At 34.0% G+C, this 19,804-nt stretch overlaps 1 protein-coding gene across 1 annotated transcript; it reads right to left on the bottom strand.

The window, feature by feature from the left end:
* Positions 1-746: 746 nt before the first annotated feature.
* On the bottom strand, positions 747-17,571 carry LOC149087332 (uncharacterized). Its single transcript, XM_089231841.1, has 7 exons — positions 17,417-17,571; positions 15,279-15,325; positions 15,127-15,174; positions 12,820-12,939; positions 9,912-9,959; positions 2,851-2,904; positions 747-1,118 (listed from the first exon to the last, which is right to left on the bottom strand). Exons 1-7 carry the CDS (start codon positions 17,523-17,525, stop codon positions 1,053-1,055), a joined length of 492 nt encoding a protein of 163 aa, XP_089087967.1. The 5' UTR covers positions 17,526-17,571; the 3' UTR covers positions 747-1,052.
* Between the last annotated feature and the right edge of the window lie 2,233 nt (positions 17,572-19,804).

Genomic DNA, 19,804 nt, shown 5'->3' with positions numbered 1-19,804 from the left:
CATTTTGGCAATTGTGCAAGTTCGAAACATGTTCCCTTCTTTATTTTTGTAATTATGCAAGTTGCAAAATGTTTTTCTTTCATTTTTGTCGTTATACAAGTTCGTAGCATGTTTTCTTTCCCATTTTTGTACCCGGGCAACGCCGGGTATTATAGCTAGTGAAATATAATTTTCATTTCAGTTTTGATGTCTGATTTATTCGAGAAGCTTCATTAATGTTGATCCTTCATTAGTTTTGAACGTACAAACTATACTAACGTTGTGAAATGGTAATTGCTCTCCGCTTGATCGGATATTTTGTACTGAAGCCATTTATATCCTATTGAGCCAGCCGACTGTATTGCAAATTTGCATATTTCGAAAATAAAATCGCACGAGTGTGTCTAAATTTTTTTAACGTGTGAATTTAAAATTATTTTTACCACAAAAAAAAAAGGTTTTTTCTCTTGATTCAATCAAAAACATATTTCCGATCAATAACGACTGAAATATATTTTAAAGTATGTGTAACGAGTTTTATGATCCGTACTGTATAAATTCTGCAGAAATGGTGAAAAACAAATCTAGTTCCGGCATCGGTTCGTGATAATGAGATTTGTTTTATTAAGAATAAACACACTATTTGAAAAAAAAAAAATTCCCATCTCAGAACCAATGTCTCGATTTTTAGAACTCTTTGGTATATTGAATTATCATTTATACTGGAAACTTGTGCAAGAAAACGAAGAAGAAAAGTCATTTCGAGAAACACTTTGGGAATAGTATTTAATCAAAATCACTACATATACGTACAACACAGGATAAGCAATTCATTTCAAGACATAGTCTAATTAATTACGGTATTAAATAATGTACAGTCTGTAATAACTGATTTCATGTGTAAAGAGTAAAATGTATTGTAGGAATAATGGAAAACACAAGAGTTATTTATGAACAGGAAGGTTGAGCTTTTCATTTCCATGTCTTTTCATTTTTGAATCTCCCTCGTACTTCTTGCTGGTGATTTCTCCCGTTTTCTGCGTGCTATCATCATCACCAGTTGTCCATTTATGCTAGTTGTCGACACCATTTGGACAGAATTTTGTGTACTGGCGATTGAGTATTTTCTCTGCAAGTGGCTTTAAAAAAAAATAAAGAATACATTGGAATGCTAAAAAAAAATCTAAATCTGAAATCTTTAAATCCGATAAATCTTCCAGACATAAAGTACGTTTATGTATGTAACAGTTCAAGACAAGTAGCAGTTTTCTTCATTTCTCCTCCATCAACTGATTCAATACCCAGCTCAAATATGCTAAGTAGAATATTATGCTGCGAGTAGTGGTAGTCAACATGATTTTTTACAGCATAAATGTTTAAACCATAGCCGGCGGGGCCAAATGTGGCCCTCAGAGTAGGGTTACCAAACGTCTTCCTTTTTGATGTCATTTTTTTAAGCGTCTTCCTACGATTCGATCTTTTGTCCTCCTTTTCAGGTTTCTGGAATTATTTTCATTTTTTCCACTTGATATATCCCTTCATTGGCATGAATATTTTTGTGGGGGCGGGGGTTTTCATTCACCAATAGCCGTCGAAATTTCCAGAATTTTTGTTTCGGTGGGAAAAATTGTTGTTTTTGTTGTTTTGTTGGTTTTATTTATCAGAATAGTGGCACCATTTCAAATTGGGAAAAGTGACACTACTGAGGGTGCCCGCGCGAGTCCCCTTTTCTCAGTTTTCGAATCTGGTAACCCTACCTCAGAGTCATCTTATGTGGCTCATGACCTCAAACCTAATTTTTTGATCCCTGGCCAAAGTCCGATAGCAAAAGACATGATTCGGGATCATCGTCAAGTTGGCGCATTTGCTCGTGATAATTATGTCCACTTTAGCTATGGCTAACACTGGAGACACGACCCTGCCTTCCTTATTTCACGCGCTGTGGCGTGAGGCGCTGAAGTAGAGGCATTAGTAGCCTCTCAACTTCAGGAAATGGCCCCCAGGTGGGACAGTAGCGAGAGAGAGATAGACGACGTTTTTCCTCAGCCCAAGATATCAAGGATACAGTTACTTTATGGATATTATGCTGAGATGACCTGGGTTCGAGAGAATCCCGGCGAAGGCAAAATGACTTTTCTTTCCGATTTCACCTCAGCATAATATCCAGAAAATATCTGTTTCCTTAAAGGCTGAGATATTTTATGGGCATATGTCCTAAAAACAATCAGTTCGTTTAAATACTCATATCTCATATCAAATTCCATTATAATGTGTCCCACGTGTGGTGTCAATTTTTTTGTAAGATTCGTAAAAATTGGTTGTGAACTCTCCATGTTATAAGCAAACAACACGTGACGAAAATTAGAATTTTTAGAAGAAACATTCATATCTCTTCGTGAATAGACGTGCTATTTACATGAAAATTTATACGAGTAAACCCGGTATTACACTATAAAAGTTTGATAAAATACCTCTTATAAAACTTAGAATATCCAACCAATGAAGCTCATAGGTTACATTCAAGCAAATGCAACCGATAAGCTTATTGGTTGAATTTTTTTCATGTTTTATAAAAGGGCTTTTATAGTGTAATCCCGGTCTTATGCACAGAACAAGTGAAGTATTTTGTGAAAGTTGCAAATTGTTTATAGTTGTTTTTATGACCAGGGCTGATCAAAAATATATATTTTTTTAATTTAATTTTTCCTTTCGATCCCCTGCAAACACTGGTTACCAAAATCTCACCTCTGAAAAGAATTGTTCACGATTTAGATACTAAATATACAATAAACGTGAACCTTCTGTATACAATCCATGAATGTAAGAAAGTTTAATGGTCACCTGAGAACGAATGTCCACAGTAATACTTACCAGAACCAGCTTGAGTCTCTTGCATTTCCGACTATTATTATTCCCACATATTTTCTGTAAACAAGTTGTGATAGTTATAATTAGAGCCCGCATTTGCCTTTTTTTAGCACTAATGTATATAAATGTATACAGTCAAAGAAATTTTACAATAACTCCATATTTTTGAAGGTTTATTTAAGCTGAATCACTTTCTTTTATAATTTTTCTCTCAAATAAATATTGTTCATAATATTTTCTTAATATCGGTTTTTTTCCCGCTGGTGGGATTTAATTATAACACACAAATATATGCATTATACAGTATTTTCCAAACATCAACCAAAAAATAAGCGCTAGTATGGTTTTTCGGGATACTCTTAACATAAGCCCTATGCTAAAAATAAGTCCTATTAAAATTCTCGGCCGGACACATACATTTTTAGGACCGTTGCTTCACTCAACGAATGCAATGAATTATAAAATAATATTATTAATAAACATATTTTACCACATTTGTTACCATTCATTCATTAAATTCATACTTAGAATAAATGACAATATTAATCGAATAATTGTAAATACTCAAATGTGTGACAGATGAGAGGTAAATACCCATAAAGTAAGGATTCGTGCAAGAATGGCTGCCTTCCTCGACATTAATGATGTAAGCATATCGGACAAGCTATTGATAGCAGGGCCGTATCGACGCATTGGGGGAGGGCTAACAGCTAGGATGCCAATTCGATAAGACAGCCCCCCCGCATTGACATAATCTTAATGACCCCCCCCCCCTCCACCCATAACTGCTAATCTTAGGAGAGCTCTCTTGCTAGACAAAACAGAAAAATACGATAAAATAATCAACGTTTGGGTGTACCCAAAGTTCCAAAACGAACACGGCTAAATGACAATATTATTCTAGCCGTATTCGTTTTGGAATTTTGGGTACACCCAAACGTCGATTATTTTTATCAAACCCAAAAGTAATCCATTTCTAAAACAGAAAAAACATTTGCTTGCAATGACCTTCGCGGGGCAGCAACTTCAAACAACTCTTGCAATCATTTCGCCCACTTTCTGACACTGAAGTGTGCTGCACAGGCTGTATTGTATAATCATGCTGCCAAATAAATGGTTTTTTTTTCAACTTATTTTGTTGGCCTTTTTGTCCAACTCGACTTCACACCTTTCATAAGTGTTTTTGCGATTCAGACCGACTAAATGTGGTTTGCGATCCGATGTTATATGGCAATTTTTGTTCCTCTTTATGTCCAATATCACTCCGAGTTTGTCGCTATTTCAAGGCAACACCCCGAATTATTTATCTCATAATTTACCGTATTCCTATTTTTAGGAAAGAACTTTCTCGTAAACATTTGTATTATTTAGCACCAAAATTATACAATTCATTACCACTAGAAATACAGAATATGCCTGTGGTTAAGTGGAGAGGTTAAATTGCCTGTGATGGCATGACAATGCCGACATACATGGCATTTAAAAATAGATTATTCAAATTATTTATTTCAATAGACGATGTAGGCTTTAATTTTTTGCATTTAGGTGGAGCTAGAATTTATGCGCCATAGCTTTGTCACTTATAATATGGTTTTAATTAAAAAAGTTTATTTTGTTTTATGTTATGTTGTACATGTGGGATGTATATATTTTTTAAATTCATTTTTATGTATATATATATATTTTTCATTTAATGTCGTTTTTTTTTTTCGTTTTTCGTCATTCATTAAGAATTTTTCTTTATTTGTGGTGCATATATATATATATATATATATATATATACAGTATAATAATAATAAGCAATAATTTTGTCTTGTTTATGTTGTATGTTTTTCTCCTTCTCTTTTAATGTTTTGTTTATTTTATATTTATATTTATTCTTTAACCCTTCGACAGTTACGCATATTCAGATAAATCCTTCGAAAATGGGCAGAGCCTGTTCAGGAAAGACGATGCTTTCCCCCATTCTCACCAGCAGGTAGCCGGATTTTCGGTAATTGGGGATCCTCCCATCGCAACAATACCTCAACAACATGAATAGACCTATTGTAGGTTAGACACAATGGCCTCACTGAGTGTTTAAATGTTTATGAAACCTAGGAAATCATTTTTCCCCGATTTCTTGGAGAAAAATGAGAAATTTTCATTTTCACCAATTTCTTTCTATTTTTTGGATTCATGCAAAAAGATCATTATTTCAATTGAAAGATAATCATAAATAATTATTATTACATGAAAATCTCGAGCGTCAACGTTTTTTCATTTACAACAGAGTATTCGATTGAAAATAATGAAAACTTCGAGAATTCCAATAAATTCTATAAATTTTCACTTCTGAAAAACGCTCAATGTTTACTAATTTATTTTTTTTAATCAAGTAATGGTAAAAAAAATTAATAAAGAAATCAAAGAACGTAAGTGGAAACGTACGAAGAATTTTAATCATTTTTTTTAAAATTCTTTGACGAAAATTATGTGCGTCTTACTTGAGGCTTCGACGACAATATTTTTCCACGAAAACTTTTGTTTTTTCCTTTCTAGATGTGGCTTATACATCCTTACCGGAATTTACGGGGATTGAATCGAAAGTTTCGTGAATACTCAATATAAAATCAATTTCTATCGTGTGACACACATTGTGGACATTCAATGTTTACTGGATAAATGTCAGTCTATTAATTTATCTGTTGGTATTCAGTATGCGATGATACGAATATTCATATATGTACGCTATATTTAAACTTCCGTAAAATATTTTGAAAAAAAAATATTAATAATTAACAGTTGATTAGTTACCATACAAATGAAATAATTTTTTCGTGGATAATTTTGTCTTCGACAAAGTTTCGTGAAATGTTTGTCTTATGCTGCCCCAATTATTTTCAATATACAAGTTAGTTTTCATCAACTCTTTATACTAGGTGTCCTGTAAGCAGGACCGGAACTAGACGGGTGGGGGAGTGAACTGCCCGGGCGGCAAAATTTAGGGGGAGGTAGTTTTAGGTGGTAACAAGAGCACCTTTAAAAAAAGTATATCGAATTTTAAAGTTGTGGCGGTGGCAAAATAATGTTGGCTCCGGGCGGCAAAAATTCTAGTTACGGTCCTGTCTGTTAGTACTAGCTCTGCCCGTATCTCATCAACCGTCCGTCGTAGAGGTATGATTTCAATTTAAAAAACGCTCAACAGGCGTTCAAAAATTCCCCTGTACTAGTTTTGAGAATGAAAATACAGTGTGTAGCAAAATAAAAAAAATTAAATTTTTATACCGTTCTCCGTGCTTTCAATTAGAAAGTTGTTGTCCTGTCTGTCCCGATGCCCAACAAAAAAATTCCATGGTTTCTAAATGCTATATCCACAGAGGTATTCGAATTCGAAAAACGGAGGAGATTTCGGAAAAGAACAGCGTTAAATGCGGGAAAACAGTTTTACACGCTTTTAACTCTGTTCTTCCCCAAATTGCCTCCACTTTTCGGATTTGAATATCTCTGTGAATATAGCACTTGGAAATTTGGAATTTTTTTGTGGATTGTTCGTGTCGCACCAACACGCTTTGATTTTGGTGCCACATTATTTTGTTGAATATATTCTGCAGCAAAGTCATTGATCTACGTTACTATGTTTTCAATAACTGGTTCATAAAAAAAAAAAAAAGGTTTAACTAGTTGAATGAATTTGAAACGTTGTATAGTGGGACCTATATGCCTGGGTTCCCACTAAAATGGCGTACTCGAGGTGATGGTGGAATTTTCAATACAACACGACTGCACTAGTCTCTTCGTTCATCCTAAGATTCGGATGAAACTGATCAAAACGAGCAATCGTTCTCCGAACTTGATATTAACTTCTCTCATCGAATTCATCTTCACTCAATAGAGCCAGTATTATTGTACTTATGGGGGGGTTTGCGTTTACCCGCCTGTCAAATAGTATGAATGTTATACAGAATCATCAAAAACCATTGTGAAACACACATGGCTCAAAAAGTAGAAAAGAAGAGCGAGGAGAAAGGAAATAGGTGGGAAAGTAGGAATGTGTGAGATCACGAGACAAGCATTGTTTGAAACAACCAAATGCTTATTTGTGTTTACCTCTGGTGTTGGCTATAACAAGCCACGATGATAAGAGGCTTATACTAATGGGCGGATACAGATAACTTCACGGGTACCAAATGAGAAATTCTTGTCTTTTTCTTGAAATTCTTCCTCTTCCTAGAATTTAGTTCTGCCTCGTTCAGTTATGATCAGCTCTGGTCAATACAACCAATTTATTTTGAATGAACTGCTTGCTTTCTTCCATGGGCGTCCGCAAAACCTACCTTTGGGGAGGGGGTAAAAAGAGACACTGGTGGGATTGAAAAGAAGGAGTGTTCACAGAGTCTCTTCCAAAAAAATTGAGTTAACTCCCTAATCCAGACTGATCCGTGGTCCCGTCACATTTGTCAAGCTGTTTTTTCTTTCAAACTTAGGCCGTAAGAGTTGAAGAAAAAAAACCAAGTTTTTCTTCGTTTTATTTGAATGCATTAACACCTTATATAGTTCTCTTTGTATAACCTCATAATCTTCGGACATCAGTATAAATACCTTTCCAGCTCAATCGAATTTCCTATTCAGTTGTGACATTATCAGGTTAAAAAAAATTGTAAATAAGATGACAAAAGCTAATGCTATACAATTGATCCTAGCTGATAAGACAGTTAAAAAATTTTCGCCCATGGCCCAGGATAAATACGACAGATCACCAATGATCTTTACTGAATAGAAACAGGACGTGAAAGTTTTTGCTCTTTGTGGGAGCTTTCTTTACTTTTTAGCACGCAGACATATAGTATAAAAACAGTGAGAGAATAAAATAATGCGAGGAAAGAACGAACACAAGGCTTTTCCTTTTCATTGAGTGTAGCACTCACTACGAGGAAAAAACAGATCTCTGATAATACAGATTCAAGAATTGATCGGATAATCTGGTATTCAATGCTCTGCCCAAAGTATATGCACCTGTTTCTTGGGCATTGTAAAATATATTGAGCATGAGATTTTTTCTTTGGTGACAATGAAATCCGAAATTTTGACACACCACACGCTTTCCACCATATTCTTCTTTCTACCATCGCCCAACTTCTATTCGGTGATCAACTTCACAAACGGTCTTTTTTTTCGGAATACCGAACGGCCGTTTCATAAAAGTTTCATCGAACTTTCAAAATGTTATTATTTTGAGAGCGACAGAATTTTCCAATGAACTGCATCGTATATCACAACCCATGTAAGTGGGCATTCTGTGATCCACGCAGTTTCGCTACAAGAGCACTTTTCTGAACACAATATTGACATTTATCAATCACAGAAATAACAGACAAGACTACGCCAAAGAGGTGAATGTGATCATGGGCGTAGACAGGATTTTCTCAGCGGGAGAGAAGTGCGTTTCACAATTTAATATTTATTTGGGGGGGGGGGGTTACGTTTTTTCCTGCAAAATAACACTATTATACTGGCTCATCGGGGTGGTTAGACCTTCCCTTTTGCGTTAACTCAGGAATGTGATAAGTTAGGATTGGAAGATTGTGCAGGCTTGGGAAAGTGTCACTTCAAAAACTTCACAGAACTGACTGCAATGTACGACCTAAAGTTCCAGAAGTTTAAAATAATTATGGTAATATTCAAGTTCGATGTTCGCAAAGAACGTGAAAGATGTGTAATGGATACTAAAATTTCTATGTTTTTGGAATACATCAGCAGTGTAATAAACTCGATTTATAGACTGTGAGGTTATTGAGGAAATGATATGCATAGATAATAACGAGAGATTGTAGTTGAAAAAATAAAGAAATGCTGAAATTGCGAAATTCCTTACATTTACTCATACAATATTGTTTGTCGAGACCGATACAAAAGAATGTGTTTGATTGTGACAGACTGTGATCAATGATAGTTGAGGGGAGAGAGTTTTTCCATTCGACTATAGATAGTCAGAAGATGCAGAAATAGGATTTAATTTTTGGGGACGGTTTATATTATGTTAGAGATATAGGATGGATGGCTTAGTTACAGTATCATAGTTGACCACGGATAATTTTATATAGCATAGTTTAGCGGAAAATAAGTCAGTTTATGATGAGAGGGTGAAGGAGTGGGGGGGGGGTCCTTTCTTTACTACGAAAAAAAATTCAGCTCAAGAGGTGTTAGTTTAACGTTCATAGTTATTTTGAAACATAAATTCTGTATCATATCCATTTATAAACTAATCATCACCCGAAAGTTTCAAAAATAAAAAAAAAAATCAAATATAGAAGAAATAACTGAGTGAAAGGGAAAAAAAGCGATACTCTATTTTTGGACTGAAAAAAAAAATACTTCAGACCACAGAAACATCTTCACGAATTCTCTTTCCCTACAACCCTTTGCACCTCAAGATAGCAATTACAATGCAAGGGATAATAGCATTGTTACCGTGTGCTTTCTGTATTGTGTAGCTGTATAGAGCGTCCTACAATGTCATGATCTCTTCTGAATACTGGAGGAGGAGCTCGTCAACTGCAGGGGCGACAGATTTACACAAAGAAAGTAGGGGAAGGCAACTGATCAGGTCGGCCGGATATATACGGCGCTGCCCAGATTCGCCACAACATTTTTGAGCGGATATATACGGCGCTGCCCATCGAAGGGTTAATTATACAATGCAGTTTATTAAGTCATCTGTACAGGCGTTTGCCTCTACATAGTCAATATGTTTTCCTATAAATTCCTTTCATTTTTCTGTATACGAGAAATAAGTAAATTTGATTTTTGTACATCAGAAATATAAGACATAACCCCAAAATGAACCCTACCGCATCTATCGGAGCAAAAATTAATATAAGATAGGGTCTTATTTTCGTGGTAACACTGCAGCGATAGTGTAATGCTTTATGAACGGTAGCAAAGTATGTTTGATATATTCGAGGCAATGGGAAAAGTTTGTAATCGATACTATTATAGCAACTTGCTTCAAATTTTCCATACGTATTCTTAAATACTATTTAAGGAAAACAAACATGAAAAAATAAATAAATAAATGTACTCACATCATAAAAGGTCAGGTATTCGTCGACGATGTTTTGTATTTTGCTTTGCTGTTAAAGAAACAAAAACGGTTTTGTTATGTCTTCTCTCAAATGATTGATGAATTAAAAAAACGAATACAAAACAGTAGAATTTTTTTCGAATTTCTGTGAATTCTTAACTTTACATGAATCACAACTATTCGAAATTTAAATTTAAATATTGGTTTATAATCTAATTTATTACTTGCAAAAAAATAAAAACAATTCAACCATTTTAAAATTTTTCCTGGGAACTTACCATTAATCAATCCGAAAAAAATCTTATTCATACAAAAAACGAAACTAAAACTGTGGATTTCTGCCACTAGATGGCAGAATAAATCGCGTGATCTAAATACAACTTTCATTAAGTTAAATTCGAATCAAAAAAATAAACTTCTCGATATCGTTTAACTAGGTCTCGGATTTTTATGGCATGTCATATTTTAAGGATTTTTTCAGTCATTAAGCAAGTGATCGGTCGTATTGTGGGAATTTTCATGCAATACGTCATTTTTTTTCTCATTTTATACCGAACATTTTAACCTGTAGTTATTTTCTCTTCAGAGATATGGTATACACTTACATTGAATTCTTGTATTCATTTTCTTTTTTTGGGGAGTGGGGGAGAATTTTTTTTTTCGTATTCCACATAATAGTCATTTCCTTTTCTAGGAGGATCCTCTTGCTATGTTCCTGAAGGGAAACTCTGAATGGGGCATACCAATATACACATGCGAAAAATCTTACTCATTCGGACACTCGCTACGTTCGCATTCCGATGATGATTTATCCTGTTTAAGGGGTCTCATACCTTTTATCACTAAAAATACTATTTAACAATTGATATTTTTCAAATATTTTACACATAGTTTTGATTGTATGCGCTATCTTATGCTATCATGAACTTTTACGTATCTCTAATACTCAGTTTCTTGTAAATTTTCAACAAAAATGCCTCAAAAACTGTTTGCGTGCATGTTAAAATACCATGTTATCAATGTATCAATTGAATAAAAATAAATATAAAAAGAAAACTGTTCAGTTCATATGAAATTGAGTCAATGAAATCTACAACTTTTGCTTCATTCATGAACTGAACAGTTTCCTTTATGTTTTGAATTGATTTTCTGTCAATTACATTGATGTTTTGGTATTATATCACCCGAGCAAGCTGTTTTTAATGCATCTTTTTGAAAATTTGCAAAAAAAAAAATAAGTATCAGAGGTATGTAAAACTTTACACTAGCATAAGATAGCACATGCAATTAAAATTATGTGTAAAATATTTGAAATAAATTAATGGTTATATTAATAAACTTTTTTTTTTCAAAAGAAATTCTCTTCGTTACTTTAAAGACCGAATTTTTATCCTTTAAAATAACTTGAAATTCGGTACAAAAAAAAATATATATATCTAGTATTTTTAATTATATTTCTATTACAGCATAGTTTTTCACCATGTTAAAAGGTAAGAGACCACTTAAACACAGGAATCTTTTACGGAAGCAAAGATTTGGTTTCGCCACCACTCCGCATCAACCGTGAAGTTCCAGAAATCCTAACGATTAGTTTTCATTATGTTTTGATGTAAAAAGAAATTTTTTCTTGATTTTCTTTTCATTTTTATCCTTAAAATTGCCTCAAATTTGGCAGTTACCCTCCCCCCCTCCTTCCTCCTCCGTCTTTTTCTGTAATTCTGATGCTGCCTAATGCTGAGTATTTAGGCTTGGGGTAAAAAAAAGTTACAATTACTTTTTCCACGACTTTGGGGAGAACATTTGCAGTACCGATGGTAGCTGCTGTGCGGTCATGTGAGCATTGTGGGGGATTCGCATATGGAGGATTTCGATAGGCTAGAACAACACCATCTATAGCAGAAGGCCTCCGAGTGCAGGTCGTGACGTCACTGAAGAAGGTCATCTCACCTATAGCTATTTACTATATATGTACTACAAAAAAGGGTAAATATGGCACACGTGTCGGCCTGCTATATCTGATGGCTATAGGTGAGATAACCTTTTTCAATGACGTCACGAGCTTCCCGCGAAGACCTTCTGCTATAGGTGGGTTGGCTAGAATCCCACCACCAGCAAGTGGTAGTTGGTTAAATTTGGTTTTCTGTCATTTTCCAGCTTCAAACTCAAACACGAATCGATCTGTCCGTTGAAAAAGTCTCGCATCAGATCTTATGACCAGGACCACAACCTGAAACAAAAATTGACTCCGTCAACCGAGGGAAGTACTGATTTCAGCACCTCGTCCGAGTAATTTTGAACGAACAAAAAGCAAACTTAGCACTCTTCCTGGTCCAGCACTCAGCGTACCAGACCTCTTGTTGAAATCTTAATTACATATTCACAACTTCTTAAATTAATATTGCTCATTATATTTGCATAACATCGGTTCTTGGTAATTGAAAAAAAAATTCAATATTTTAAATGGTATAATATAACAATATAATAACCGCCTGGCAGTCGAGTGGTTAGGCAACTAGCTTCTCACTGTGCAGGTTCGGGCATGGATGTTTACTAACACTAACAAATTCCCTGGACGGATCATGCCGATCCCTTGGGAATACGTGTGAATAAAAAAAAAAAAAAGAGGTGAGCTGAAATATGACAGAATCATTCAACTTCCGAACTTTTGCTACAATAGGCAGGGTTGGCACGGTATTTACCGTTGATGGTTTTTACCGTCTTGGTAAAAACATATTTTCCCGCGATTTTTACCACCTTCAGAGAAAAAAAATTTTTAATAATTGCAGAAACAGTGATTTAGCTACATTTTTCCATTTTCCCCTTACATAAATGCTTGCATATTTGTGAGATTTTTAGGCCATAAAAACTCGAGCCCTGATGATAAAGGTGGAAAAATGTGCTATACTCACCAGATCTTCATTAGTGAGTTTGCAGGGTTGAGAAATAATCTTCACAAACATTTGGCCATTAGCAAAATCAATCTTGAATTTGAAAAAGGCGGCTGCTTTCTCAATGACGGATTGCGCTTTCTGTAATAGTTGAATACAAAAAATTTCCATGTAATAATTATAATCAGTTTGATCTGGTCTGATGTTTTTCCCCCATATGAGTTTGTTGGTACTTTTCCATACCACACCAAACTATCTATTAATTTAATCCCCGGGAATGTGCATTAAATACAGCATATCTTATTCAACTTTTAATGTAAGAAATTTAAATGAATATATATTGCATAACCCTGGGATCAATGTTCAACAATATTACATATGAAATCACCAACAGATTATAGATTAGCATGAATCATTAGCACACACATAAGAAGAAAATTTGATTGATTTACTAATGAATGGTACATGAAGGTTTACGGTGCTGGGAAAAAGTTTAAGGACAATCGAGAAATCGTCCAATTTCTTAATCCTGTTGATTTAAATACGTACATGAAAATTATGTACATGATGTATGTAATATGTACATGAAAATTTTAGAGTGTTAATTACACAAGTAGAACTAAGCATGTTCCAGTGAAAAAAAAATTGATGAGTACTACACTGTCTTGGGAAAAAAACTGTTGAATTTATAGTAATGGTAAAAACTTGGAAAAAAAGTATAAGGATACTGGAAAATTATGCACAAAATATTATCTTATAATAATCACGAAAAAATCAACTTTTTCCTCTATAACCTTTATCATTCTGAACGTCATCGATCGAGATGAGTCATAAATAACTTTCAGTGGAATTTTCTTCCAAGCTTGTTTGATTGCTGCCATGAAGTCATGTTTATTTTCGTACTGAGTACCATTCTTATACACCTCTCGAAACCAAAATACCCACACCATCTACAGGATTCAGATGAAAACTTCTGGCTGACCAGTGAACGAGTTTTCTCGAATTGACTTAAACCATTGTCCTGTTAAAAGCGATATTATCCAGAAGTTATAAGAGGTGGCTCATGTAGTAAATTTTCTGCCAGAATATCTTTATAAGAATCTGAGTTCATTTTTCTTTTTGCAGCTTATGAACATGATTTGAGTTTTTCCTTGGGATGCTAAACCTCCTCACTGCTCACTGATCCACCTCCGAATAGATGTTTCGAAAATTTTGGATCTGTAACGGCGTAGGTCGTGCCAATGTTATTTAAAACTATCAGATTTATCCAGTGTTCCTCAGTACGCATCGGAATTCAAAAAAAATTTTGCTCCCCCAAATTTTCTTAAAGAGTGTAAATACTCCCTCAAATTTTAGATAATTTTTAGTAGTTTTTCTCTTACTGATAACCAAAAATATATACCTTAATTAAAGAAATACTTTTTTAAATAACTTACAAAAATATCCCTTAAAATTTTGGGGAGGAGTAAAATTACGCGCCAAAATTATATTTCTGGATAATACTGGGTCCATCTAAATTGAACTTCTTCTGATCAGAGAAAATTAACATCATTAAACTTGGCACCAAAAGAAACACGCTTTTTGGCGAATTGAACTCGCTTTTGTCTGTACTGTTTTACAAAGGGAGGTTTGTACTTCATTTTTAAATACTGGACATTCGGACTGTATTTTAACACTGTTCGACTTGTGCGATTCAAATTGTATTTCTTCTGAATTACACAGAGAGTTGTTTTCCTCGTAAAAACTATGAATAATCGTCTTTTTTTTTTTTTTTTTTTTTTTTTACAAATGACAACAGAAATGCCTTCTTGTGTATTCTTTTAGTCCATAATTCTCTGGTACATTTACGAAACTGTAACCAACAGTCTTCAATCTTTCAATTCTTCACGCAATTCCATGACCGGACATCTTGTTTTCTATGTGAGAGAAAGCTTTTCATCCCTTCAATGTCCAATAATTATGTTGTCTTTCGCATCTTCCCAATTTCAGAAAAAAAAATCGATTTCACGGAGCATGACTGATCAAAATAGTTTCGATTGTGAGGCCAACATGCAAAAAATGCGATTTTCTTTCCATATGTCAGAAACCACGCGTGTCCTTATACATTTTTCCAGGTTTTGACCTTTATTTTAATTTAATTTTTTTTCCAGAAGCAGTGCAAGCACTCATCAAAATTTTTTTCACTCGAAAATGTTTAGTTTCACTTGTAATTATCATTCTGATATTTTCATGTATTTACATCTACAGGATTTCGAGATATTGTAATTTTTCTGTTGCCTTTAATCTTTTTCCGGTACCCCTTATACATATATAACACTTTTTTCTCACCAAAAAGTAGTTCTTGTACGGTCCTATAATTTGCCCGATTTTGTAGTACTGCAAAATAAAATAAATCAGAAATGTATTTATGAGATATTTTGTAGAATCTGTTCACTGATAATACGCTAGCGGGATAATCAAAATTACTAGTCGATACTCACGATTGGTGCACTGAAATCAACATCCGAGGAGTTACCGCTGAGTCCAACTAAAAATATATAATCATATAAATAAATATCAACACTGCAAATAAATATCGAATCTAAACTAAACTATAGAATCAAAAATTGATTCTATTATAGGATAATGAGTAGTTTAATAATCAATTAATTCAGTTAACCGAGGCTCATGAATGTAGTTTCAATGAAAGAAACTTTTAAATACACTTATAACCGCATAATTTTTATCTCACTCTTGAACCATAGGCGGAGATTGAAAGTCTAGTAGAGAGCGGCACGATGATTGCTGTGGGGACGGGGAGGGGTGCATGATGATTATGATGTCAATTCATAGAAACGCAAATACATTAGATCAGACGGCTTTACCTTTGACGCTGAGGGAGGGGGCATTGCTCTCCATGCCCCCCAGAATCCCCGTCCATGTCTCGAACACCACTGTGACTAAATCCAGGACACCACCACCACCACTGATACATACACCGTGATTTTTTTTTTGCGTATAAATATGCAATGGCATATAATCGGCGGATATAAATTTCGTTTCTTTGAGGGGAAATATCCTATAGTTGTGTCCGGTGACGTGTAATCCGCATGTGAAAATTTCGTTCATGAATAATGAAATTTTTAAATTAAAGGGTTGTTCTCGTTTTTGTTGAAAAGAATGGCGATATTTATTCTCATATCTATTCGTAAGCCATAAATCTTGCAAAAAATCATATTTTATCAATTAATTTCTAAAATATATTATGTATTCTTAAAAATGTCTCTTCGCGATCTCTTAAAGTCATTTTTCCGCATTTCCGAGGGTTAGTTCGCCCTGGACTGGAGTAAGCTATAAGTTTTAGGAGACCATACCTACAGAGGAACATAGACTTTATTGTAGGGGTGCAGCGAAGAGTTACGCATGCTTGGCACACAAGGTTTGAGCTATGAAGAAAGACTTGGTTTCTTGAATATGTTTACATTGAGGAACGCAGGTGTCGGGGGGGGGGGGGTATGATCAAAGTGTTTAAAATTTTTAACGGGATGGACTAATACTTCTTGAATAAACTGCTTAAACAAGTGGAGGTTGCGGTGTCACAGGGAGATTTTCTCTAATGGGGTTGTTAATAAATGTAATTGCTTACCCCCGGGAGGAATAAATTCTAACACAATTGACACGTTTAAAAAGAAATACGATAAACATGTTGCGGTAAATTGAAAAGCTATCCATACTTAGGATAAGACAACCATAAATATTTTTATAGGCATTGTATAATATTTCATCATGTATATATAGTTTTTATGATTGCATTTTTAATTGGGTTGCTGTATTTTAGTGATATATGACATCCATACTTGTTACGGGCATCTTTTTCTCAGCCATCTCGTTGGGCACTTTGCCTGCTGTGGCCTTGCATTTGTATTTTCATAAGATAGGCTGTGTAGCACCGACAAGTGTTTTATGCAAAATAAATATTTTTTCGTAAAAACAAATCTTTTCACTCTGTGCTATATTCAATCATTTCGAGGGAGGTTTGAAAAAAATTCTGGTATTTGATCACTCATCTCTTCGCGCAGCACCAAAAAACCTTTAGGCGGAGCACAGTTTGGGAACCCCGTGATTACATAGTATAACATTATTTGAGCTTCTATAAGCTGTTATTGAGGATAAGAAATTTCATTAAAATTTTCAAATACTTGTTATCTTTAACATTATAATGTTAAATTTGAGTCGTTCAGTTGCAAAACTCGTTAAGCACCAATCAGATTTTTTTTAAAGAAAATGAAAAATAAACTTTTATGAAGTGCATTTTTTTTAGCTGACACTTGTTAAAATGTTATCGTTATGCCGTTAAAATTTTAAATTTTAAGCAGTCAGCTCAAAAAAGACAATTTGCAAAAGTTTCTTTTTTACTTTCTACAGAGAAATCCGGTTTGTTGAAATCGAACGAGTTTTGCAACTGGACGACTCACCTGATTCATCAGCAGTTACAATCTTAAAAGTGTTACCAGTTAATTAAAAACAAATCTACTAGAAATTATGAAACATCATTACAGTAGATAGGCTAACATTGCATCTGTATAGGAAAACTCATGTTAGTAAAAGTAGAATTACAGTATATAATTATGCGTCTTACATTCGTCGCAGAACATCCTAATATAGCAAGTGAGAACTTCGGCTACAGGTACCGCAGAAACCGACGAGACGACGAAACCGAGAACACATAAACTCACCAAGAAATTCATGATTGAAAGGAGACAGAGACACGCGAGTCTTCAAGTTTTTATATCCGAAATATATATTTTTAGCGAATCTTATAAATCAGTCTGTATGACGTTCACCCGTGGCATGAAAATGCTTATTAACACAGCGATTGCATAAGCGTCGGTAATTGATGGAATAAAGCACGTACGTTCGGATCATGTTGGAAATAGCTCAATCATAATACACCAGCTCATACAATGCAAGATTTTTACGTGCTGAATCGTGGCCTTCACTAATAAGCGCCAAATCACCACGAGAAATGGAATATTTCAACTGTACGTGAAAGAATGGCTAACGTTTGGAATTTGTTTAATATTGAAATCACACTTCTCAAGAAACAGTTGTGACACATGTTTTTTTTGCAGAAAGTATCCGCCATTCTAATTATATAGAAAAATTATTGAAAACTTCGGCGAAGTTACCAAACCAAGGAAAATCGCAAATTCATCCCACAATTTAGGAATTTAATTCCATCGAACGTTTCTAAGATAAAACGTGAGTTTATTCAACACATATCTTTCAAGACCAGAGACCTTATACCACGTTGCATACACACGCCAAATATTTGAGAATATTTTATTGTGTAAATTATTCTAATTCAAACTTGTGATTTCCAGAACTGCCGCTGTCTTCAAAATTTTTTTAAAAATTTCAATAAAACTTACTGGAATCATTCTTTAAGTGAACATGGCTGGACGGAAGTCGGATACAAGGTCGGTTCATTTCATTTTTACAGCTAGAAATTTTGAGAAATAATGACAAAATTTAATAAAATTAAATTTTGAAGGAAATAATTTCAGAAAAAACAAAAGTTTTCGATTATTTTTTTCTGCTGGTTAACTTGGGGCCCCATTGATCCTCTTCAATTAATTAAGATGTTTTTTTTCACTCATTCCAGGAAACTTTTTGATTAATTACTGATCAAACTAATTTATTCTGAGATTAACTTAACTAAAATCGCTTTAAATGATTCTTCACTTATTTATTTCAGTAATTATAAAATTATTCTACTTCTCAATTCCTTCGGCATAATTTAATACATTATAATATTTTTTAAGATAATCTTTTTCAAATACAAATTAACACTCAATGGCATGAATGCCCTTATGATGCTGCGAAATTTAGAAACAATATATTATAATTACAATTTTGTCCCTTTTAAAATGAATATAAATTATACTTATTCCGATATCTTTAATATTTCATAGTAGTGGTATTTTTACCGTGATTGACAAATGTCGGTAATTTTCTTTTGAGCACACAAGAATGCACTATTTGCACGATTATGTGTCTTCGTTCTTCTAAATCAGGGGTCTTCGACGTTTCAGACACGACGCACAAGGACGCATATAGCGAATTTTGCTGGGAAAAAACATTTTCTCAAAAACTAGCGGATATTTTTTTTCAAATTCTTTTTGACCCACATTAAAGATATAGATCAACATATGCTGAGAAGTATGAATGAATAACAATAGTATCTCCGATAATTTTAAAATCATTACAACACGATTACCGCATTTTCTATTTTCTTGCAATTCTCTGCATTTTAAAGACAAAATTACTTTTTCTAACTAATTTTTTTCTATTATTACTGATAGTTATTATTTCATTGATTGGCTATACTCAAAATAAAAAATGATATTTCCCTCATATTCAGAAAGCAAAAATATGAAATAAACTATGATAACGAAGTATTTTTAACAAAATGCCACAGTGAAAGTATTTTTTTTTTCGGAGCACTTAATTCAATTTTTGTATGCATAAATCAAGCGCTTGTCATTCAAAAAAAGTATTTTTCCCCTCTAGCTCAACACTTTAAAATAAACAATGCATAATGGGAAAATACAGTTTGTATTCTTGGGGTTCGGATTACCCATCAGGCATTTTGCGTAAATGGAATTTCAAACAAAAAATAAGACGAAACCTCCGATTATTAAAAATTAACAAATGTATATATATCCACAGTGCTGCAAACACTTGAAAATATAATATTAAATTGTTTAAATTAGTTTATGGTTATCTAATTTTTTCCACAACTTAAAAGTTTACAAAAAATAAATAGAAAATCCACCAGCAACGAGAATCTTTACTTTTAAAATTTATCTAAGCAATGCTGAAACATCATTACCGTGCTTTCACCGGATGATCTGGCATTATTAACTTGTACTGTATAGCGAAACTTGCTCATCCTGGGCTTCTCCTGGAACTTTCTACTTTAGGGCTCATGCTCTTCAATCAAATGTGTTGAAGATTCTCCGAG

The sequence above is a fragment of the Pholcus phalangioides genome, unplaced genomic scaffold (genome assembly GCF_987345545.1).
Source record: "Pholcus phalangioides strain wild (caught in Gottingen) unplaced genomic scaffold, Ppha-v1.0 ptg000004l_1, whole genome shotgun sequence".
Taxonomy (NCBI): domain Eukaryota; kingdom Metazoa; phylum Arthropoda; class Arachnida; order Araneae; family Pholcidae; genus Pholcus; species Pholcus phalangioides.
The sequence above is the reverse complement of the archived record's forward strand: the minus strand, read 5'-3'. Positions and strand labels throughout refer to the sequence as shown.